The sequence below is a fragment of the Filicampus tigris genome, chromosome 1 (genome assembly GCF_054856515.1).
Source record: "Filicampus tigris isolate MCC_2025a chromosome 1, RoL_Ftig_1.0, whole genome shotgun sequence".
Lineage (NCBI taxonomy): Eukaryota > Metazoa > Chordata > Actinopteri > Syngnathiformes > Syngnathidae > Filicampus > Filicampus tigris.
Window position 1 is genome coordinate 18,683,101 of NC_141217.1, and position 24,742 is coordinate 18,707,842.

Below are 24,742 nucleotides of genomic sequence, written 5' to 3' on the forward strand. Positions count from 1 at the left end.
ACCTGCAAACTGGCACATTGGAATCTGGTACTTACCAGTGAAGGAAATGAGCAATATTATCTGTTGAATCCTGTTGCCCTTTTCCATGTGCATGCAGATTGAACAGGAGCGAATTGATAAAATCTGGCCCAAACTCCGTGTGTTGGCTCGGTCTTCACCAACAGACAAACATACACTTGTCAAAGGTGAGTTACGGGTTGATCAACACAAACACACACTTATACATTCACGCACACACACCCTGCACACACGCACGCACACAGACCGACGTCCAGTATCTCTGTTTTCCCGGTAGGCATCATTGACAGTAGCGTCATAGAACAGAGGCAGGTGGTTGCAGTGACAGGGGATGGAACCAATGACGGACCAGCTTTGAAGAAGGCGGATGTTGGCTTTGCTATGGTAACTATTACTAGTGGTTTATTTAGTGCATTCTTCTACTACTAATTCTACGATTCAGTCATGAGTGTCCATTGAATGACGGCTGTTAAACAATTAAGGTATTTCATTTCACTTAAAGTGGAAGTCAACACCCAAATTTTTTTTTTTCAAAAATATGTTCTGTGCAGGCACACTAGTTGAGATAAGGCATTCTGATTAATATTGCGTTTGTGGAATATGAGTTAAGCAGCAAAATCTAGCCATCTCAGGGGGCGGCCATTTTGAGATAACGACCAATCATGGCTTAGCTTCAGAAAGCAAGTGAGCTGTGATTGGTCTTTACCTGAGCCCTGAGCAACTGTGATGTCATTTTCAGTGGATAGAAGTGACAAAATGGCCGCCCCAAGAGATGGCTAAAAACGAGTGGATTAACTCTTATTCCACAAACGCGATATTTATCAGAATGCCTTGTTGCAACCAGTGGGCCTGCATAGAACATATTGTAGAAAAAATGTTTGGGTTGATTTCACCTTTAAGTCCGAGTTCTCTATAACTACTGCAATAACAAAGTCATCAGTTAATTTTTTTTTCCTGTTGATGTCAACATTTCTGTAACTATCATAAGCAAAAATGGACAAATATGTTGCCTCATGAAAGAATATGTACTGTGTATTGTATACCCAAAGGCAAATTGGCAAATGACACGTTAAATGAAACAGTTTTTCCATCTTAAGAGGACGTGGGTTGAATAGTTTTGCCTCAGCTGACCCATTATAAATAATACATCTTGAAAATTGTTGTTGAAGTGGCGTGCATTTGTCTTTGACCACATCTTTAACTCATGCCAACTGCTAAGTCTTGGAGGAGAACAACACAGCATTGAGGCAGTAACTCTCCAGAATGATTTGAATGCTTGAACGCTCCCATGATTCATGCCGTGACTCTGTGCATGTCCTCCTCACCGTCGCAAACTCTGTCAGGGCATCGCCGGGACAGACGTGGCAAAAGAGGCATCTGACATCATCCTGACTGACGATAACTTCAGCAGCATTGTGAAGGCGGTGATGTGGGGACGAAACGTCTACGACAGCATTTCCAAGTTTCTGCAGTTCCAGCTCACAGTGAACGTAGTGGCCGTCATCGTCGCCTTCACCGGTGCCTGCATCACTCAGGTACACCGAGTTTTCGCATCTGAGTCATACACTTTTATTCGGACTGCAATCCCACAAGGAGAAATGTTTGCAATAGGGCCGAGAAATAATTCACGAATGAATGCTGTGCTAATTTGGATGGTCTGATGGATGGAGCTCTGGATGGTTGCTGAATGGCCACCATGCCCCGACAAGGCTGCAACTACAGCAAGGAAGTGGTGGAGTAATTAGAGATCATAGCACGAGCATCATGAACCACTTTAATGCAGATTATTTCACTCAACTCAAGAACCGGGAATTGAACCCACTTGAGTATGTACGAGCATGCGTTGTACTTCTGTTCCTATTGTGTTCTGAAGGTGTGGTGTTAGATGCAAATCAACCCAGACCATCTCGATGGATCAACACTTATTCCACAAATGCAATATTTATCAGAATGCCGTGTTTCAATTTGTGGGCCTGCTGGGAACAAATTTTTTTTTTTTTTTAAATGTTTTGGTTGTCTTCCGCTTTAAGAGAGCCCACATAATCTGGTCTGGTGGTATGGTATGAGACCCACCCCAACACAGGCATCAGGGAACCACATTTTTATATGAAAAAAAAACAAAAAACAGCAACAGATTGTAATTGTACAGATATAATCACAATACAAATGTTTAGCTAGCTGCTGATTCAAGAGAAGGAAAACCAGCCTCCCTGTTTTAGGGCTGTCACTAACAAATATTTTTCGAATGGATTGTGCTATCAATTAGGGGTGACCAGAGTGTGAGCAGGGGTGGCCATGGCTGCCCCTATCCACCACGTAGCTCCGCCCCTGGCTATGAATCTGACTGCCCTTCCCTGTTTTAAAATTGGCCCAATAATTTTGTTGAGCTCACATGGTTGGCTTCATCTCTTTGCAGGATTCCCCACTGAAGGCGGTGCAGATGCTTTGGGTGAACCTCATCATGGACACGTTTGCCTCTTTGGCCCTGGCCACTGAGCCCCCCACAGAGGCCCTGTTGCTACGGAAACCCTACGGTCGCAACAACCCGCTCATTTCCCTCACCATGATGAAAAACATCCTGGGTCATGGAGTGTACCAACTGGTCATCATCTTCACCCTGCTTTTCATTGGTGCGTGCACGCGTACACAAAGTACAAAGGAAGTTTCTTCGGTGTAACATTTCATGTGAAATGCAGTGTTTAGTGCATTTGTTTGGCCACGCGTCACGAAGGGAACATCAAGCTTCTGGAAGTGCTTAAATGTGGAGCTCTTGATGTTTTACCTTTTTAAACAGGAATGAGAAATCGATTGCACCTTTTTGTATTCGTATACATTTTAACCAACTTTGTTCTGTAAAGTAAATAACTCGAATTTGACATCTTAATCAAGGAATACTAATGCGCTATATTATTATTATTTTCATCGTAAAACAGTACAGTGAAGATTCTGGATACCACAGAATATATTCTTGAAAAAAATATGTTTGGGTTGACCTCCCCTTTAAGTTGATTTTTTTTCGTCCCCGCCATAGCTTGTGTTCATCCTCGTAAACTCACCTCCCTCACCTCTTCTTCTCTTCCCACACCTGCTTTCAGGCGAGCGCATGTTCAACATCGACAGCGGCCGCAACGCTCCGCTCCACTCGCCCCCATCCGAGCACTACACCATCATCTTCAACACCTTTGTCCTCATGCAGCTGTTCAATGAGATCAACGCGCGTAAGATCCACGGGGAGAGAAACGTCTTTGATGGCATATTTTCCAACCCCATCTTCTGCTCCATCGTTCTGGGGACCTTCGCAGTCCAGGTAAGATGAAGAACCCTTTTTTATCAAAATTGTCCCGTGGATGATGCAAGTCCTCTCATTAAAAAAGGATGATTCCATTGCAGTTTTTTGGGGGGTTGATAAATGCAGTCAAGGAGAAGTACCGCGAGATATTGTTTGAATGAAGGCATGAGACCGGAGCCCAGATTCAAACCCCGACCCTCTCAACTGTGAGGCAGACAGTTTTATAGTCATGCATAGTCAACTAAAACACAGGGAAGCAGATCGTTTATTTGTGAAGTGGAATTTAAACACCATTAGTTAGTGAATGCTGCCTCGCACAGAAGGAAAAGGACTGGGATAATAAGCGCCAAAACAGTCAGATGAAGTCTGAAAGCCTCCGTTTTAAACACCCACTTAAGTTACCATTTCATGCCCAGTACGGGGCGAAGTCAGATTTGTCACAGGCGTGTAAGCAGTTCACATCAACCTTAATGTTGGCTCAGTGCGCACGGTGGAGAAAAAAAACAACAAATGTTGCAAAGTGCACCATAATCACAAGTTTGCTTATCAATAAATCATACTGAGAAGCACAGCCAGTCAGCGTGCATTATTTACAAGGGTTTGCCGACCACCGTCTTATGTGTTTCAGCCAAATTAAATCGAGAGGGGAGAGTACCACGCAGGAATATTGCGAGTACACAGAAAAGAGCAGACGGGCAGCCAAAGACAAAGCAAAGCGCTTCAGTGCTCACTGGCTCTCCAGGGGATAACGAGAACTGAGCAAGAGAGGGAGCTGGCGGTGATTTCGGGTGTGACAGAGGAGCGGGATTTCGAGAGAAATAAATATCTGCGTTGGAGACAGAAGGAGGCTTGAGAGAGGTTGAGTGAGATAACAGAGACGGATGCGGCTCTTTGTAGAAAGTTATCATGATCTAATTGGGAGGGCGCTTTGCTGTCAACAAGATTGTGTCTCCCCAACAGGCCTTTGGATGCCCGCTTGTCGCTGCGTCAATGCTAAGAATCTAATAGAGTTACAGGACATCCAATTCATGCAGCTAAAGGTCATATCAGAACATATTTGCGCTAGCGTCGCAGCTTTCAATTGGTGTTAATCTGGCCACCAGTCATCTGCCACGTTTTGTTCTATTATTTCATATTTTAGCTCCAGAATTTGAAACCGTGGGGTGAAATTAAATGTTGCTCTCCGCCTCACTGAGGAGACAAGAGTCTGTCTTGTCACGTCAAGTCATTATCACTCGAGCAGTGAAATCCTGTTATTCACAGTGCATTGCGTTTTACAATCATGACACTTTTCATTCTCTTCAACACTTTCTATATTATAACACATTCTTGTGTTCAGCATGTGGACCTTGTCTCGTAGATTGAGGGATGGATTTTCAGATGAATTTTAATATCTCACCAGGACAAGCCATGTATATACAAAAATGAAGTTACTTCATGAATATTTTGTTTCATGCGGGGGAATGATATCCCAAACTATCACTTCCAATAGTAGTACATGCAAGACAAAGTGACGTAGGCTACAGGATCTCAAAGACTGAAATCAATCAGTCAGGAAAAGGTTACAAATCCATTTGCAAGTCTTTGGGATTCCTGCAAAGCACGTACTGAACCGTTTTACGTAAATAGAGAAAATGGGATTAGCAATGAACCTTCCCAGGAGTTGTCGGCCCACCAAAATGACGTCTCGTTGTCAGGAGGTTACTGAAGATGTCGCAACTTAAATCTAGTTGCGATGCTGTGGTATGATTTTAAAGACAGTTCATGCTTTAAAAGTTCCAATTGGACAACGTTCAAATAATTCCATGACTAAGAGTGGGCCGAAATCCTTTCACAGCAGCAATTATCGCAAATTTTGGATACAAGTTTCAGGGGGCGATTCCTGTACTTTTTCGTGCCTTTTTCTCTTAGTAAATAATATCATCATTTAGAAGCTGTATTTTTTATTTACCGGTACTTGGGTTTTCTTTGTGAGATATTGGAATTTGTGTGATGATTCCAAATGTTTACATGTGGTAAATATGCAAAAATAATCCGAATCTGTAATGGGGCAATTATTTCGTGCACTGTACCTGGCGGCCCCTGAGGGGAAAAGCCGAAGGGTTAACAACTGTGTACACGCTTAAAAACACTGAATGTTTCAAAAACGTTGACTTTCAATTGTCTTATAACAATTCTCGCACAAATTATCTCCCAAAAAATATTTTTTTTAATGTGTGAAAAGTAAACTTAATGTTAAAATTATGTTTAAATTTAATGTCTTGATTTCCCCCCAAATTGATGAAAAAAAGACACCAACTGGAAAACAGAGTTTGTTTTCAAATGAAGCCTATTTAATTTAGTTTGCCTAGGACACTTAGTTGCTCTGATATTTAGTTTCAAATCATGTAAAAATGTTTGGAACGCCTGCATATGAGAGACACAGGAGTGTTGCATTTAACACTACTAGTGTTGATGCAACAGTGCAGTGTGTTGTGTGGTCATACAGTCAAGTGCTTATTTGTGTGCGTGTGTCTGTCGCAGATTGTGATTGTGCAGTGGGGAGGGAAGCCATTCAGCTGCGCTCCACTCAACATCGAGCAGTGGCTCTGGTGTCTGTTTGTGGGAGTTGGAGAGCTGCTGTGGGGTCAGGTAAGAACCTCTTCAGCTTGGTGACGCTAAACATGCTTGCTAAGTGGGAGCTGTTTATGTGGAATTTTCCCCTGCGGTGGCGCCGTCGTCCCACAGAAAAACTTTCAATCCCTACCGCCAGTTGTAGTGAAAATGTAACAAACCTGACGTCCAGGTGATCGCCACTGTCCCGGCGGAGCGCTTGCCGTGCCTGAAGGAAGCCGGTCTCGGTCTGGAGCCCGGGGAGGAGGAAGGGGAGGAGCTTGCAGAGGATGAAGAGGAGATTGACTGCGCTGAGAGAGAGCTTCGTCGCGGACAGATCCTGTGGTTCCGAGGCCTCAACCGCATACAGACTCAGGTAAAGTACGCTTGATGACGCTTGAACCCAAAACCCAAGATTTGGTGCTTCTCTGTTGTTTGGTCTCTCTGTGCTGTGAGTTTTCCCTCTAATATGTGCTTCTCTTCAACACAGCCAGCATCATGTTCCTCGCTGGCTTTTATTATGATTCTCTCGCAACTTAAAAGTGGTGGTTTGTAAGATGCACTGCAACATGAGATAGAAGTGTGTGTGGGTGCGTGTGTGTGTTTGTATGTCCAACAAAATTCACGCTCTGTACTTAAGCAGAAGTAAGGCTACTGTACTTGTGCAAAAAGCAATGGTAAAAGTAGGAGTACTAATTCAACTCCTGTACTTAAGTAAAAGTAAAAACAAAAGTACAGACTGTGAAATATAGTATATATTATTTATATAAAAGCACAAAATTAAAAAGTACAAATATTGACACTTGGTAAAAAACTCCTCCACAGTAAAAATCCCCTCTTTCATCAGCTTATTGCTTGCACTGAGAAGAAAAAAGATGTCACGTGTTATTTATGAGCTAGCTAGCGCTGGCTTGACTTTTCAAAACCTGTACAGATAGATTTGCAAACATTGTGATAAAAAAAACAACAACTGTGTCTTACTGTATGTTCTTTTAATTGGACAGAATTTTTGAAGGCCAGAAAGTGGTAATTTCTAGGCTGGCACAAGACAATGCGTTCGCCTGGATCGTTCTCATAGCAAAAATCAAACAATACTCAATATGGCCATTGATGATAATACCTTGCTTCTTTGAATCGGTTGCCGTTGTTGTTAATGCTTCCTGGTTCACGTTGCTTATAAAACCACGAGATCTCATTCAGTCTAGATCCCAGCAGTAGGTGTTGAATAAGTAAAGAATTTTTGTAGTCGACGATGAAAGTTCAGTTGAAGTCAATTAGCACAGTCCAAATAAATAAATAAATACAAATCAATAAAATAAATGAAAACACAAATCGCCATTACGCTGAATGTGTTTTTTTTCTGCACATTTTTCTCTTCAAAGCGCTGACCAGTCTCATCTTGTGTTTGGTAGCGTAGCGTGTTGTAACATTTTGGCAATGAAGATGGAGCTTCACTTCACATCGCTGCCCCCGTTCCTTCCTGCTGAAGCTAGTCAGGCTAACTGATGATTTTGTCGACTAATCGTCGACTAGTCAATTCAGCCCCCACCGAACAACTTTTGTAGACTTTTTGGGCAAAGTAAGGTGTAGAAAGTAGAGATATTTGTGTTCAGCGCTAGGGAGTCAATATAAAAAGTGGTCAGAAGATGTAAAGAACAGATGCCTGAAAAAAAGCACAGTTTACAAAATGCAGTGGTGCCTTGACTTACAAGTTTAGTATCTGTGACCGAGCTTGTAACCCAAATCATGCGTATCTCAAATCAACTTTCACCGTTGAATTGAATGGAAATGCCATTAATACGATTGAAACACCTCCTAAAAAACACAGAGAATTAAAATGAAAATGACATCACAGTTGCTGAGGGCTCAGGTAATGACCAATCACAGCTCACATGTTTTCTGAAGCTGAGCTATGATTGGTCGTTATCTGAGCCCTGAGGGTGTGTGATGTCATTTTCAGTCGACAGAAGTGACAAAATGGCCGCCCCCTAAGATGGCTAAAAATGGGTGGATTTTGCTGCTTAACTCATATTCCACAAATGTAATAGTAATATTAATCAGAAGGCTATGTTTCAACTAGTGGGCCTGCTGGGAACATATTCTTTAAAAATATATATATTTGGGTTGACTTAGGTTGAAGTTAAATTAATTGAATTAGATTTAAAAATGCCTTTCATATTAATTCATTGTTATTAATTGTTGTTTATTATAATAGAGAATAATTTATTGCTTGTGTTTGTTAAAAATACATGGGAAGAGGCCCTTGAAAAAAATAATTACATATTACATATTGTAATATTGAGGAGGAAAAAAATGCAATCAGATTTTTTTTCAAATTTGTTCAGCCCTACTTGTGACTGCTCAGCTCAAGTGGCTGCTCGCAAATCATGGGGAAAAAAATCAGCCGAGCAATCGTATCTTGAAAAACTTGTGATTCGGGGAACTCGTAAGGTACCAATGTATTTGTACTTTGTGTGTGCGTGTCTCTCTGCTTGTGAGTGTCAATGTGTGTGTGTGTGAGTGTCAATGTGTGTGTGATGGAGGTGACACACAGCAAAAGAGCATCATCATAGACACCAATGCTGAGCATAGGCAATGTTCCAGAGGAGTAAACATTGCTTAAGTGCGTGTCTATGTGGAAAGAGTGGACAACACGCACACGCGCACACGCACGCGCACACCGAGAGGGTTCCGCACTCCAGCTGCGACCCTCCCGCCCTCACTGAGTGCCACTGTTTTATCTCTGTCCTGCAGATGGAGGTAGTGAGCACGTTCAAGCGAAGCGGCTCGTTTCAGGGAGCAGTGAGAAGGCGCTCCTCCGTGCTCAGTCAGCTCCACGACGTAAACACTATATCTACCCCCTCTCACGTAGCTCTCTCCACCGCAACAGCCAATACCAGCCCGGCCCCAGGGAGTGAGTCCACCGAAAGCATACACACACACTTTTCTTACACACTCACCACCACACGCGCACACACACAAACATGCACGGCACGTGGACTTGCAGTATTTTACGGTCTATGGATGTGCCCGCCCCCCCTGCCCCCCTTCCAGCTCACCCGCTGCTCATTCGTGTACAACGTTTCCTCTATTCTTTTTTTTTTTTCTTATTCTCCCTTTCAAACAGCACCCGGTCCTGACCAGCTGTGCAATTCTGGTCTGATCTGGTCTGGTCCAAATCCAGGTCTGGCCCGAGTCCAGAGTGTGTTTGGTTTTATTGTTGAGTGTTGCGTGTGGTGCAGGAGGTTGCTCACTGTTCGCTCTCTGTGTCAAGAGTCCTGCCGTGGGAAGACTCACGTTTAAAAGGGAAGTCAAGTCAAAAATGTTCTATTCGACCCCACAAGTGTAAACACGGTATTCTGAAAAAATATAGCATTTGTGAAAATGAATCTGAATGTCATATTTAGACTAGTGGGGGCACATAGAACATATGATTGTAGAGAACGTTTTTGACGTAATAAATACATAAAAAGAAGATGAAATATACCCGCCCAAAAGGAAAAATGTAAGCTATTGAAATGATCTAATTGGATGTAAGGGTCAAGGTTCACAGAGCAAAGGACAGCTCCTGTTGCACCATGTCTTACAGTATTTACTGTGTGTCAATGAGGTCAAGCCAGGTTACCGTGTTTAACGCCTGCTCTAAATGTGAAGGAGTCAAACAAAACAAGCATGCCACACTTGTGGGAGTGATATTCTTGCAATGCTACAATTAGCATATTGGCCAAAAGCTGTAAACCTTCGAGTATAAAAGCCCTAAAACCCGCCGCTGTTGCCTAACTTGCCATTCTTAGTTGAGTTTTCCTTTTAGCTTTGTTTCTCCTTCGTCTACTCCTCTCACTTTTGTTCAGCGTGTTGTGGATTGATTATTTTGTGTGACACTACTTTCAGCTTCAACATCTCACCTTTGCCTCGTCCTGAGCTCTCCAAAAAGTTGTGGTTTCTCTCCCTGTCTGTCCCCTTTTTAACTTTCTCTCCTTCTCCAATGCCGCTTGTCACTTTCTCTTTGCCGTCCGTGTGTTCTTTTTGTTTTGGATATTACAGGTTTCCTGTTTGCCCAAAGTATACGTAAAGACTGTGAAATGTACTCTGTTCGTCTATAAGTAGAGTTGTTATCTTGAAGATGTATTTGGATTGTACCAGATCTGAATACAGGCTCTTGTCTAGCTTAACGATAAGCTTCCTTTAGATTTTCTCATCCTTTTTTTCCCCAGTCCCTCCTTCTTTTGTCACTCCCTTGTCCTCGATTTCATCCATTTTTGTCATCGTCCCCATCTCCTGTGGAGAGTAGCACCACCCACCTCATGTTTCCTCTTTGATTTCTCTGTATGTCAGTTCGGCGAGTGTCTGCGTTTGTGTGCGCACTGGCTGACGTGCCCGCTATCGTAACCGCTGGCGTGTGTGTGTGTGTGTGTTTCTCAGTCCGCGTGTGAGAAAACAATGGTGTGTATGGCGATGTGTGCGCCGGTGCTTTCGACGTGTCTTTGCGTGTCCGTGTGTGCGCATGCTTGTGCAGTCTCCTCATCCGTCTTCTCAGTTGCTTCTCCTTCCCAACCTTGCTCCTTCCCTCATGCCCTTTTACCTCCTGCCATCCCACGCCGCCTTCTTCTTCATCTTGCGCTATCACCCCGAGTGGCATCGGGGTAGAGACAGAGAGAGGCTCGCGTCCGCGCTAAACAACACCGCTTACTTGACTGCGGTCATTCTCCACAGACACAAAACGTCCTTGTTGTTCTTTGAGAGCGTTTCTGTCTTTCCGTCATGATTGCAGTGCAGTGTATCATGAATTGGCGGCCTTTGAATTTGAGCTGAAACATTGTGTGGCTGGCTGCTAGAGGTAACATGAAGGTTTGTGTGCACAGTGACTGGTTAGCTTGCTTTTTTTTAAATGTATTTTTGTGAAGTAGTGGCATGACACTTGAGATGGAGAGGCCCCAAATGCTAACCAATGAGAGAGTGGCGGTGATTTCAGGTCTCGTCGTTTTGGTTTGATAAACTGAAGAGAGTCTAATGATCATTGCTTTGACCATCAAAGCAATTTAGATTGTCACGTTGACCCCTGGCTTATTAAAGTCAACCCAAACATATTTTTTCAAGAATATGTTCTATGCAAGCCCACTAGTTGAAACATGGCATTCTGATAACTATTGCGTTTGTGGAATAAGAGTTAATCCACCCGTTTTTAGCCATCTCTGGGGGCGGCCATTTTGTCATTTCTGTCGACTGAAAATGACATCACAACTGCTCAGGGCTCAGGTAACGACCAATCACGGCTGACCTGTTTTCTGAAGCTGAGCCATGATTGGTCATTCCCTGAGCCCTGAGTAGTTGTGATGTCATTTTCAGTCGACAGAAGTGACAAAATGGCCGCCCCCTGAGATGGCTAAAAAGGGGTGGATTTTGCTGCTTAACTCATGTTCCACAAACACAATATTAATCAGAATGCCGCGTTTCAACTAGTGGGCCTGCTGGGATCATATTCTTGAAAAAATCATTTTTGTGTTGATTTCCCCTCATTAATCTTGGTATTAACATGTTACTATTGCACAGCCACTGAATTAAAACAAGACCTAACCTAGCATAAACACGTGCTGCAGCCTGCAGGCTGTCACGCTTGTGTCTGACACGGACTCACTCGGCCAGCCGTGTATACACTGCAACCCTGTGCCATACGAACAGCATTTATACTAGAGGGTAGCCTGTACAGTGATTTATACCGTATGTCGACCCGTATTTGTTGACTAGTAGGCCGTACTCATGTTTGGTTTAAATAGGGGGTCAACCCTCTGAAAATCTTTGCAATAGTATGTTCTCTGTGCCTTCACTAGTCTAAACATGGCATGATTACAATCTCATTTGTGAAATATGAGTTAAGAAGGAAAATCCACCTGTTTTTGTCCATCTCAGGGGGCGGCCATTTTGTCACTTCTCTCGACTGAAGACAACATCACAGTTGCTCAGGGCTCAGGTAACGACCAATTACGGCCCACCTGTTTTCTGAAGGTGAGCCGCCATTGCTCACTACCTGAGCCCTGCGGAACTGTGATGTCATTTTCAGTCGACAGCAAGTGTGCAAAATGGCCGCCCCCTGAGATGGGCAAAAACAGACGGATTTTAATACTTAACTCATATTCCACAAACGTAATATTAATAGAAATGCCTCCTTTCAACTAGCGGGCCTGCATAGAACCTAATTTTCTTGAGCAGTACACATTTAAATATAACACCAATAGCTTCAAGATCCACTAAACAGGCAAATACACTAGACCTAGAGATTGCAGTACAAATTGTACTGGCCTCAATTTCAGTCGACACTGAACAGAAAAATCAAGATTCACTTGTTTGTGTCCGTTTTTGTGCATGTTAGACTTAGACAGGCGACAAATAAATGGTGGCTATTTTAACCATATGTGTAACACTGTGTCACGTGTTCACTTCACTCGTGTTTTCAGCAAAGCAACCCCAGCGCTCAGACTTGAATAATTTACATTCGAGATGTAAGAAGGAAGACGTGTGTCTTTTGCGCTTTCATCCACCGGAGCTGTGCTGGACCTTTGCGATCCCTGTGGATCCAGTTTGTTTTCATTTCATATTGGCCTACTTTCATCTACATGCTTTACAGCTGAGTTCAGAAAGAGATTACTGTGAGATCACCTCTCTCACTTCTCCCCTCAGTTCCTTCATTCGTTCTCGCCTTGATGCATATTTTAAGAGGAGGTGTTAAGCCTCCGCCCTCTGCGTCAGAGACAAAAAGAGGATGGTTGTCGCAAGGGCTGTCGGGGTGCCGCAAAAGTGGAAATCATGCATATCCAAAGGACGGTGCCGCTCACATAACGTGAGATTTGCCAACTTTTGTAACAGCCATCTACCTCACAGCTTCTCTCCGTATTTATGTTGCAGTTCCTCCCCATCAGCAGTTTTTTTGTTTTGTTTTTTTTCGTTTGTTTTTTTTTTGTTTTTTTCACACAGCAGCCTCAGCCTTCCAGTGCCTCTACCCTTGTACTTTTAATCATCATCGTTTTTCCATCAAGCTATGCCGAGAGGGCCGGCAGGGAGGGATGAAGGAAGAGAGGGCGGAAGGGAGGGATGGAGAGAAGCCGAGAGAAAGCAGTAACACGGCAGTGCCCTGACCTCCAGGTCCCTCCGGTCACACTGTGGGCGACATATACTCGAAAGTTTACTCCACCTACGGGGGGACAAAAATGAAAACAAACCAAGTGCCGACGAAGTGAGAAAGTAACATTCTGAAACCTTCTCAGTCTGCATGAAGTGTTTTTCTGCTGTCTGACAGGCTCTTTGGAAAAACAGATAAGCACTGAACCTACTGCTTGACCGTCTGTCTGTCTGTCTTTCTGTCTGTCTGTCTGTCTGTCTGTCCGCCAGTTTGTCTGTCTGCCAGTCTGTCACCTATGCCAGAGTCATGTGTAGAGACTTCTCAGAGTTTGGCCAACTGCAGCATCGACCCCCATTGAGCTACCCGATTGTCAAAAGTAGACAGTAGTCGCTGTTGCAGTTGATCGAAAACCTTTGGCCAAACTGTCTCTATGTAAGTCTCTGTCTGCCCGTGCCTGCCTGTCTGTCCGTCTGTCTGTATTGTTGCATTCAATGTTCTCCTTTTCTTTGAGCTCATTCTGCTTTTCCTCTGCTTGGGCTTGAGGGAAGGGTGCATGGAACGACCGCCATGGCGAGGGAATGCCTTTATGCACGCCGACACCTCACACTGCACACTGCACCTCCCAACACACTCACGGACCTCATTCGGGTGTGTGTTGGCGTATGAGTGAGCGAGACTGTGAGTGACAATGATCTGATTCAGCATGACCTGGCTGCCTGTGGACCCGTGACACGGCTGACTTTGAACCAATGGCCTCCCGTTTGAAACAATCTGACCAATCACACGCTCTTCTAACCTGCTGTGATGACTGCTTTCTTTTTTTTTTTTTTTTTTTTTTTTGCAACTCTTGAATTTTATTTTCATGTCCCGCAGCAACCTTTCTCATCAGCATCACCCTGATTCCACTCTGTTCGCTATTGGTTTCTCACTGCTGCATGACTGCAGGGCATTTGGCAAATGTGTGTGTGTGCGTGCGTGCGTGTTTACAGCGATGCTAAAAGTCTGACTCGGAACTCACAGTGCACAATTTTCCCATGCATGCTGATGTCCAAAGCGCCGAGGCCACCACATGGAAAAATCGGACCGCTGCTCCGTTCTGTTGTAATGGCTGCTGCATGCGTGCGTGCGTGTGTGTGCGTGTGCGCGCGCACCCGTGCGTGTGTGTGCCCACTTGGTGATTTCTTGATTCTACATCCAACTAACTCACTGTTACTGCTTCTTCTCCATCCGTGCCTGGCATTTAGCCTCACCTGTGTGCATGCATGTTATGCAGTGTGCTGAAGTGCGAGTGTATTTTACCACACACTCAAAACACCCCCCCCACACACACACACACACACCCACACCCATACATATTTCCACATGAACATCAGGTGTGTATTATGTGTGTGAGATGTTTGCTGCTTCTGTGGTCTTTGTGGATGCTGCAAGGTCTGTCTGGTGTGTCAGAACTGACATAAGTGTTTGTCAATAGCACACTCATTCCAAAACACCTTTTTGTTTTTTCAACATCTTTTGACGACACACAAGGTCAGGTGGACTCCCTCTGTTACGCTTACGCTAAATTGAAATCGTTTTTAATCCAAGCAATGTGTTTGTATAGCAAATAACTACAAATGCATGGTCGGCGGTAATAAAATTCTCTGCAGCAGAAGAAGTGGACGGACGAACATAATAACCCGCAGAGGTTGAATCAACCGAGCTTCTTTGATTTTTGTCTGCTGTCTGCTTGGGCTTTTAAACAAATGACTTCATTCTTTGTGTCTGGTGACGTGCCCCCAAATGTAATTCTTAGGAGGGAATAGCTCTTCGAAAGTGTTCATAATATACGTAACTCATAGTCATTCTAGTCCTCTCAGATTCAGGTCCTTTTCATTAAGAATACGTCGCATGATGTACTAATGTTCAGTATGTCAGTTCGAAGGTTGAAGGGGAAATCAACCCAAACGCATTTTTTTCAAGAATGTGTTCCCAGCAGGCCCACTAGTTGAAACACGGCCTTCTGATTAATATTGCGTTTGTGGAATATGAGTTAAGCACCAAAATCCACCCCTTTTTAGCTATCTCAGGGGTCGGCCATTTTGTCATTTCTGCCGACTGAAAATGACATCACAGTTGCTCAGGGCTCAGGTAACGACTAATCACAGCTCGCCTGTTTTCTAAAGCTGAGCCATGATTGGTCGTTACCTGAGCCCTGAGCAACTGCGATGTCATTTTCAGTCAACGGAAGTGACACAATGGCCGCCCCCAGAGATGGCTAAAAACGGGTGGATTAACTCATATTCCACAAACGCAATATTTATCAGAATGTCTTTTTTCAACTATCGGGCTTGAAAATAATATGTTTGGGTCGACTTCATCTTCAAAGGTTTAAATGTCAGGTCCAGCCTTCCTGTGTCTTGGGTGTAGTCGTCAGGGATAGATCACCCATGACGCTAATGACGTTAAGCGCGGGAAATGGATGGATTGTGTCATCAACACAATGTCCCATGAGTCTGAACTTAATTTAGACTTCAGTCTTTGGATTTGGAATACTCCTATTTATCAGTGACTGCATGCTTATCCAAGGCGATACACATTTTGGAACAAAAGAACTCACATGTGACTGTCGTCTTGGTGCCACCTGGGAGACACATTTGGAGTCCTCCCACCAGACAGTTAGAACACAGGAGTTTTTGATGAAATGTTGAACACAAAAGAAGTCCAGTTGCCTTTGATTCAACCTCTATGGAAGTCAAGTCAGAGTGATGCTTTGTGATAGTTTCCATCTCTCGGCTTTGAGTGGGATGGACCCAAAGTCTCACCCAAAGTCGTTGTATTTCTTCCTTTATGTTTATTATTAAAGCTGTCTTTAAGTCAAACGGGTAACATAGGTCACAAATTTCCAACTAGCTGAAAAATACTGCGATACCGGTAGGAATTCCTTTAATTTGGCTGTAGACTGAAAACATTTGACATCAAACAATGAATATGAGGCAATATATCAGCATTTGAGTTTTTAATACCAGGTATTTACAGCTGTATCAGATACACAATTTAGAAGATGACGCCTTTTGTTTGAGTCCAACCATATTTCTTGTGAGCAAAGATATTGGGACATGCGACTGGCAGGTGTGTTTTCTTGTACGTCCCACATTTATTATTCAAATAATAAATCCCACTGATTTGTACGTTTGGAATCCTGTTTATGAAGATTACGTTTACGTTAGTTAGTAATACTCGCTATACTAGGTGTAACCAGCATAAAAAAATCAGGTTGCTCTGTATAGGTGAAAAACAAGCAAGTGTAAAGCTGAAAAAAGATGGAATATCAATCAGAGCCCCTGCACAAACATTGGCCTTATCTAGTACAACATTTTTTATTCTCCTGGAGAAGATAGGAAGCACTGGTGGGCAAAGTAGTACACATTAAATGGGGAGAGTAAGGAAAAATGCAGAAGTTGATGATATAAAAAAAGCCCCCAAACAACTGTTGTGACACCAGCAACAATCCGCTTAGGACATGAGTGAAGATTGACCGTTTTCAAAAGACGACATGAACAAAAAGACAAGAAGAGGCAAGAAGAATAAGAAGGCCTGTCTGGAGTTTACACACACACAAATGGGAACCGTTATCAAATTGATGAGAAGGAGAAAGAAACAGTATGACACAGTAGAGGAAATGTCATGGTTCGGTCTTGCATGGCTTCTTCTGGGACTGACTCGCTCGTTTTCCTTGATGATGTAACACCTGATGGCAGCAGCAAATTGAACTCCGTTGTCAACAGAAACATTTTGTCTGACAATTTGAAGGAAGACGCAATCAAACGGATTGGGATATCCTTCATCATGCAGCACGCTAATGACCCAAAACACGCTGCCAAAACATCCAGGGACGGGGTACAGTGAAGAATTGTAAACATTTCGAAGTCCTCCAGACTTAAACCCTATAGAGCCTGTTTTTTTCCTGGTAAAGAGGAGAATATAGTATCATCTACCGAATGAGGCTGTGAGGAAAGCTCAGGCTTCATGCAATTTTTTGGTGCAAAGGATTTGCAAATTCATGTTAAGTCTTATTTACTTCACTCTCAGTCACTTTTGCTTCCCGGTACCTAAATGTATGGCCTTTGGTTACAAATCCGCTATCGTCTGATAGTTGTTTATGGGATGCAGACGCAAATAGGTGGAAACACGATTTGAACTTTTCATTTCTTTCCCTCGTGTTCATATTTTGATGTCGAACTCAAATGTTTTCAGTCCCACTGTTCTAAAGCTGACGGCGCGAGTGCAGCTTGACGAGCAGTTTGAAAATAAGGAGAGTTACGTCGTCATCGAAAGTTAACTGTAAAGCCACCTGGCCCTGAGTGTCTGTCGGTTTGTGTCTGTGTGTCTGTCTGTCTTCTGGAGGAGACCAGTCGCTCTTTGCGGGTTTCCCTTGACGTTTTCCCCCCAGCTCGCTGTCTGACTTGTTCTTCTCTTGTTCTTGTGGTTTCTCCCCACACCTCCCCCTTCTTTCGTCAGATGCGAGTGGTGAAAGCATTCCGTAGTTCGCTGTACGAGGGCCGGGAGAAACCAGAATCCCGCAACTCCATCCACAACTTCATGGCCCACCCGGAGTTCCTCATCAATGACCTCATCCACAACATCCCGCTGATCGATGACACCGACGTGGACGACGAATCAGAACTCAGCAGATATCAGCACGTGCACCCGGCCCTTCGCAAGCCGCCGCCCCCCCCCGCTCAGCCCCAGCCCGCGGCCCGCACCCGCCCCACCCGCCCGTACCGCCAGCATAGCCTCCCGGTGACCCAGTGCAACCGAAACAATAACAACAGCGGCGGCGGCAGCTCTCCATCCATTGCCCACGCCAACAAACACAGCATCAACACCGTAACCCCGAGCAACCAAACCCCTCACCGTCGCCACCATCAACACTGCAACAACCATCATAGCAGGGACCGGCCGGGGAAACCCCCAACTCCTTACCTAGCCCACCTCTACTGTGTGGAGACCACCTTATAACTGAGTGGGCCGGGGGAGACGGGGAACTGAGTCCTGGGGTGGGGAGGTCCAAATGGGAGCAGAGCTTGAGGACGCACACATGACATTTCCATCCAGTCTCTCCTGTGACACAGGAGGGGGGAGGACAATGGCTGCCGACTCCACGTGAACATTGACGCTATCAAACGACCACTCCCTCCTCCCCCTCTCATCCACTTGCCGCCCACCCCGCCTTGACCCCACTCACTCTTCAGCCCGGCCTCCATCCGCTGACGGCGGGCTTGGCGTCGCTGCCGCCAAGCCGTCCTTCAAAGCGTCACCAGAGCCGGGTCATGCGGTAGCAGGGGCCGATTCCCTTCATCCCGATTGGTGTTCATCCAGTGTGGTTGCCATGACCCCACCTACTTGCCCGCCATGACACCAAACCCAGCGTGCTCAACAATTATCTGCTTTGTCATTGACAACGTCCAACGACTCATTTTCGCTTGTCGAAGCTTTAACTTCCTCTCCCGCTCCATCTCCAGCCATTCATTTCGGGAACATAATATGGTGCTCATTCTTTTCCACGTTGCTTCAGTTCTTCCCTTTGTCCCTGCAGCATGATGTTGTTTTTCATTTCACTTCCAATCACTCCTCCCTCCCTCTTTCAATATGCGTGTGTTGTCTTGTCTCTTCTGGGGAGAAAAAGAAAAAAAAAAAAAAAAAAAAAGTATATACATTTCAAACAGATACCCCTTCATTTAAGCCTAATAGTAAAGGAAGGAGTTATATAAATATATATACAGTACATATGTATATATTCTATTTTTCTTTAATTAATAATTGGGAAGCGGCAATACAGAACTTGTCATCAGTCGCCAATCCTTGAATGCTGCCCCATGTCCACATGATATGTTGTCCGTGTGGGATGCGCACGTCGATACAGAAGAGCGGCCCCATGCATACGATGAACTGATGTATGGCTTCGTTCTCGACACTGTATCCTATCTAAGGCTCTTCATTTCCTCTCCGCCCCTCGTCTTGCTGTTTCTCTTCCCCCGCTTTGCTTTGGCTCGCTATCCCTAATCTTTTTTTTTTTTTTTTTTTTGGAATGCTTGTGAAGCATTATCCCTTTAAATGGCATCAGGTCACAATGCACAGACTATGGCCCTTTAAGACTGACACTCACCTCAAACCTTCTCTTGCTCACATGTCATGGGGTCAACACCATCATGGATGGATGGATGGATGGATTGATTGATTGACTCATACAGCTGGTTGGTTTAGCCCCTAACCCTACTATGTAAAACCAATAAGAGCATTGTATGTCACCTAATTGATTCGATCAATTCAAATTCCCGCCATTAGGAAGCAATGTTAAGTGAGCAGCAGCACTGCAAAAAAAAAAAAGTTGGGTGACCTCAAAAATTCAAAGCAAAAAACTTCTATACAATTTTACAAGTAAGTTGGGCAATTCAACAGGAATATTTCCAGTGATTCTGTTGTTAAAAGTGGCTTTTCCACAACGAAGGAATAAGAGGTTACAGAACTAATTGTCTATTGTATCATCCCACAACTTAAAGTAAAAACAACTCAGCAAATTGCTTTAGAGTAAACAACCTGCTTGCTTTGTGCGCCAAGTGACATCGTTGCCACAAATGTCAATAATTAATATTTTCAAGTTATTCCAATTTAATGGACTATTTTAGCCCCCCAAAAATAGAAGTTGCATTTTTTACAGTGTGATGGTTACATGAGAAGATCCATATTTTCATATCTTTTGCACTTAACATCGTCTTGCTTTAAAACTAGACGCAGCACACGTAAAAACTAACCAGCTTTCTTTTTTCAAATGATAATACAATTGTAGGCGGGAACCTAAGGCATTTTACCACTAGCTTGTTCAATTTTTAAATATATAATGTGTAGTATCACTTTGAACAGATCTCAAATCAGATTCAGTGGAAGATGCTTGTGTTACAATTGTCCCCACACTTGGCCATGTCTGCCTCAATTTTTTTTAATTTTTTTTACTATTTCTCTTTTTTCATAACCAATTATTGAAGTACATGATAATACTTACAATGTTTGCTTTTAAAATAGTTATATTTCATTCTACTTCTTTTAAAGCATTTCCTCACTATCCTTATTCTTCCGCTCCGAGAAATCATGCCTTTTTACTGCCTCATAGTGAGGCTTTTGGGGTCCATTGTGAACTCCTGTCTATGGCCCTGTCTTCACGTAGCCGGGGTTTTTGATAACGCCGGATATAAACCTGCGGTTAGCCCTGTCATCCACACGTCCCCGGAGTTTTTTCAGTGAAAACGCAAAACTCCGGCCGCAGTGGAGATTTGCGGATATCTCCGATACGCATTTTGCTGTGGACGGTTACACCCGGAGATTTACGTCAACACCGTGCGACAACAATGCTTTGACGTCATTGCGCGACTTGTGTTTTCATGCGAGTCAACGTGGATTCTCGCGGCGCTGCGTTCGTTATAGCCATGCGCTTTTTGCTTACTTATTCGTCCGCAACCAACCACTGCTTCTCGTTGAAAGGTTTAAAAGCAATTCTGACCTCTTGTCGGTTCTCCCGAACGCATTTGGCGCCGTGTTTTTGGTTTCGTAGAAGTGACGTCAAAGGACGGAAGTTCCTTCCGAATGGACAGTATTTGGCTAACTACTGCCACCCAGAGGCAGAGAGTGTGGATGCGTTTTTTTATGTGCATTCCAACGCAGGCGGGGGGATATACGGTTGTTAAAAAACCCCGGCTACGTGTAGACAAGGCCTAAGTTACCAAATATGGTTGCTTGCCTGACAAAGGGAAATAATTGAACGTACCCATACTATCTTGTACAGTCAAACTTTATATGCTACTATACAGACAGGCAACGGCACTTTGCTTTTGCAGAAATACAATATGTGCTTTATAATGTGTCCGATAGTTTAAATGCACACATTATGAAACGAGTTAACATATTTAGTATGGGTCCTTGTGGCTCCGGGGTCAATTGTAACACAATAGCAACAGTTGTGCTATAGACTTTTGCCGACCCTTTCCAAATGCTTTTGAAAGGCGTAACTGAATTCGTCTTGTGTGTTATTTGCTCTTGGTTTCCTTACGGCAACAATGTGAATATGTTCATGTTTTCAAGAGTATAACACAGCAACGCAAATATTCGACAACATACATGATGGTAAGACCATGTGAGCCGGTGACATCACATTCCACCACATTCATCCGCGTGACCTTCCGTGGAGCATTAAGCACATTCCAAACGAGCGTGTCCCCCCGCTATCCCAATTTGTACCACGTGTGGGTGAACTGCTGACTTCATGTTGCCTCGGAGTGCAACGCAATGCAAATCAACTCCCCACCCTCCGATCACCACCACTTCCTTGTCCCCCACCCCACCCCGCACCCCCACACTTTTATCCTGTTGACTTCCTGACCGGATCCACCACCAGAAAAAGGCAAGGGCGGATAATATGCAACTGACTTGACATGTCATCACGTGTAACCAGATTAGAACTGCAGTGCAACAGGGATGCTAACACATGCAAAAACAGAGCAGGAACACGCGCGTCCTGCTAGTTCTGTTTCAGGAGGGGCGCAAGGCTCTCTGGAAAAAACCCGTAACTGTACAGAACTCTTGTCTTCTTGAATGCTCATCATCATCATGGCCGCCACCCACACCTGGGTGGTAGCTTTGTGTTACTCTGTCTGTTTTGAAGCATGCATTTTGGTATCATTAATGTCACTCTTTATGTGTAGGTAAATCATTTAGACTACTGTCACGACTTTGTGCTATGAACTCTCCACATTTGCGCTCTCTCTCTCTCCTCTCTCTCTCTCTCTCTCTCTCTCTCTCTCATGCGCACACATGCAAACACACGCACACACACGCACGCACACTTGTTCAAGTCTAACCTTGTCTATTTCATTGCCTCGTAGCACAGCTCTGTCAGTGATTCTTACAGTAAACAAAAAGAAAAAAGACACGCACACCAAACATACTGAGCAAATCTACAGTGTTGTAAATTAGACGGACCAGTTCCAGCCATTTCTGTCCATCTGTCCAGCCATGTTACATTACGATGTTGTGAGATAGATTAACAGAAGGCAAAGCAGAATGTGAAAAAATAATATATTTATCCAAAATTAGAAATTGTACAACTACATCAAAACTGTACAGCTCGCCCCGAAAGTGCACACAAGCAACTTTAATTTACAGGTACTATGTTCCTGTTACTCTATTTTATGCTTTTTTTTTTTTTTCTCCTTTCCTTTTAGTCCTTTTGCTTTTTGTAAGGAGAGGGAAAACTAAACAGAAGCACTTGTACATTACTATGATTACTGATTTTCTCCACCGGTGCTCCCACTGATGGAAAACATACATTGCACATTCTCCTGAGCATATTCTGAGGGCTGTGTTTTCTGTCCAGTGAACAGACCCTGAAGCGTGCAGAGGTGCCGAGATGCTTTCAAGTCTCTTGAGACCGTAGTGGTGACTCTGTAAATAAGCAGGAGACAAAAGGTACTTTATTATTCTCAAAAGGACTGGACAAAATGAGGCTGGACAACTGGAGGGTGGTACAGAGCTAGAGACCGCAGAAGTGCAATGCATCCATTGTTTAGGCTGCTCTTTTAGATCTGCCGCAGGTTTTTACAGCCCCCGGGGAAAAAAATTGAGGCTTTGACATTATTCATTATACATACTGTTGTAAATTTTGTGCGTGGAATGGTTCCCCTTCTTGCACAATGCAGAGCTGTTCTGCTGACAGAAAATGCAGCCTGGACTGTGCTGAAATGAAAAAAAAAAAAAGACCAAAAAAACAAAAAACAAAGAAACACAAAGACTATTGAATATATTAAAGAGTTACCTGCCTGTTATTTAAGCGAATAAATATCTATATATATGAGGAAGAACACACCTGTATACTGTAGACAAACTGTATGGAAATCTAAGATAATTTATCGGGAATTAAGTCCTACACCTTTTGTCTGTATGAAAGAAAAAAATACATCAAAGTATTCTACAATAATAACTTTGACAAGTCTGTGTGATCCAGTGTTGTTTGTTTGCGCCAATCCTGAGTGGTATGAATTCATATTGGCCCAAAAAAATACAGAGCTCCCAACATTCAGAGATGATATAAGATTGATTACTGCTCGAGTCCATCTTAAATGCCATCTCCTCATTAGTGGGTTGTACAATTATGTTGTAAAGGAGTCATTTTAGGAGAACCCACACAAAGGATTGAGAAATGCTGCCTGGGAGTAAGATCAAGCAGTTCTACTGTGCGATGGAGGTTGTTGGGGTGCAATGTAAAGACAATTTCTGGGAGTTGCTGCTCACTACAATCATTTTTCAGTTGTTGCTTGTTAGCAGGACTTGCTGCCTTCACTTTTGTTATTCAGTAGGTGGATATTAGCTTGAGAACAAGCCCTTGAAGAATATTCCATTTGGCTGCCTTTCATAAAATGTAGGTATTTATTTCATTATGTTTCACACAGGGATGTTGATGTATTTTCTGCACATTGTAGAAAAAGTACAGTTAGATGTAATCACTGCATTTTAGATACACGTGTATAACCCATTATGATCACCATTTAGGTCTGGGCTCTGTGTAAAAATAGAGTATATCTTGTCTTTCAGTAACTATTGAAGTCTGGATTACAAAACACACATGAAACACACAGGAAATTGTTGTAAACATCCATACATCCATTTGCATAGCGTTTATTCTTATTAGGGTCACAGGTGAGCTGGAGCTATATCCCACTTGACTTTGGCCAAGAAACTGGAAGGGTCAATCCTCCTCATACTGACATTTATTTATTCAGCCTCAGATTCATAAGTGGGGACAATTTATAGTCATCAGAGAATCTCCTTTAGTGGGAAGTACCCACAGAAAACCTTTGCAAGCACAAGGAGAATATGCAAACGCCAGACAGGAAGGTTTGAGCTACTGTAGGATTTGAATTCCAAACTTTAGAACTGTTAAGCAAACCACTGTTCCATCATGCTGCCTAGTTATAAAAAGGTACATGCAAATATCCAAATCAAATTAAAGCGGCAGTCAAGAACATTTGTGTGATACTTGACTAATTAAGCCTTTTTTTGTTTGCCACCATTGCAGTCAGCAAATGAAACTACGAGTGTACCGTTATGCTGCCTTCAACGCAGACGGCCCATTTTCGTACACACACAGTCAGTGCTCCAACAGCTGCCGCGGTAAACAGATGCTGCCCCCAGGCAAGACGGGCCTTGGAAGTCCTTCCTAAAATACTGCATTCAAGTTCCATCAGGTCCTGATGACAACTTTGACCTTTTTGTCTTCACGATGGTCCCCAACCTATTGGTTATGCCATGGACCATTTTTTATAAAGACAAATGCCGACAGGCTGGAATAGACATAGGCATAAAAACAAATGATTAAAAAACACAACTTACCCTTACCCTGGATGTATTTGTCCCAACATGGCTTTCTGACCATATATATATATATATATATATATATATATATATATATATATATGTGTATATATATATATGTATATATATATGACAGTACCTTGCCATTGTGATGCTTCAAACCGGACGTTCTCAGACGGAAGTGGCCACTGAGCTTAGAGTGTCACAGAGTGTCATCAGCAGGTAGCAACAGAGACCGGAAGAGTCACAAATAGATGTAGCAGTGGATGTCCTTTGGCCACATCCCATGATGACGACAGCTACATTGTGAATGTCCTGAGAAACCGAAT

General features: G+C 43.5%; 1 protein-coding gene across 6 annotated transcripts in view; it reads left to right on the top strand.

Annotated features, from left to right (window-relative positions):
- Positions 1–23,034, top strand: part of atp2b3b (ATPase plasma membrane Ca2+ transporting 3b) — a 53,230-nt gene extending 30,196 nt beyond the window's left edge. For 3 of the 6 annotated variants that reach the window (XM_086024280.1, XM_086024271.1, XM_086024290.1), the window contains 8 exons: positions 98–185; positions 296–402; positions 1,362–1,553; positions 2,435–2,648; positions 3,114–3,325; positions 5,831–5,938; positions 6,093–6,275; positions 17,514–23,034. In XM_086024280.1, coding sequence (XP_085880406.1) covers positions 98–185; positions 296–402; positions 1,362–1,553; positions 2,435–2,648; positions 3,114–3,325; positions 5,831–5,938; positions 6,093–6,275; positions 17,514–18,014 — 1,605 coding nt within the window. In that variant the 3' untranslated portion in view covers positions 18,015–23,034. Of the gene's footprint in view, positions 1–97; positions 186–295; positions 403–1,361; positions 1,554–2,434; positions 2,649–3,113; positions 3,326–5,830; positions 5,939–6,092; positions 6,276–8,653; positions 8,814–9,026; positions 9,084–17,513 lie in introns of all 6 variants that reach the window. The other 3 variants (XM_086024297.1, XM_086024307.1, XM_086024316.1) reach the window with 2 other exon arrangements.
- Positions 23,035–24,742: the final 1,708 nt, after the last annotated feature.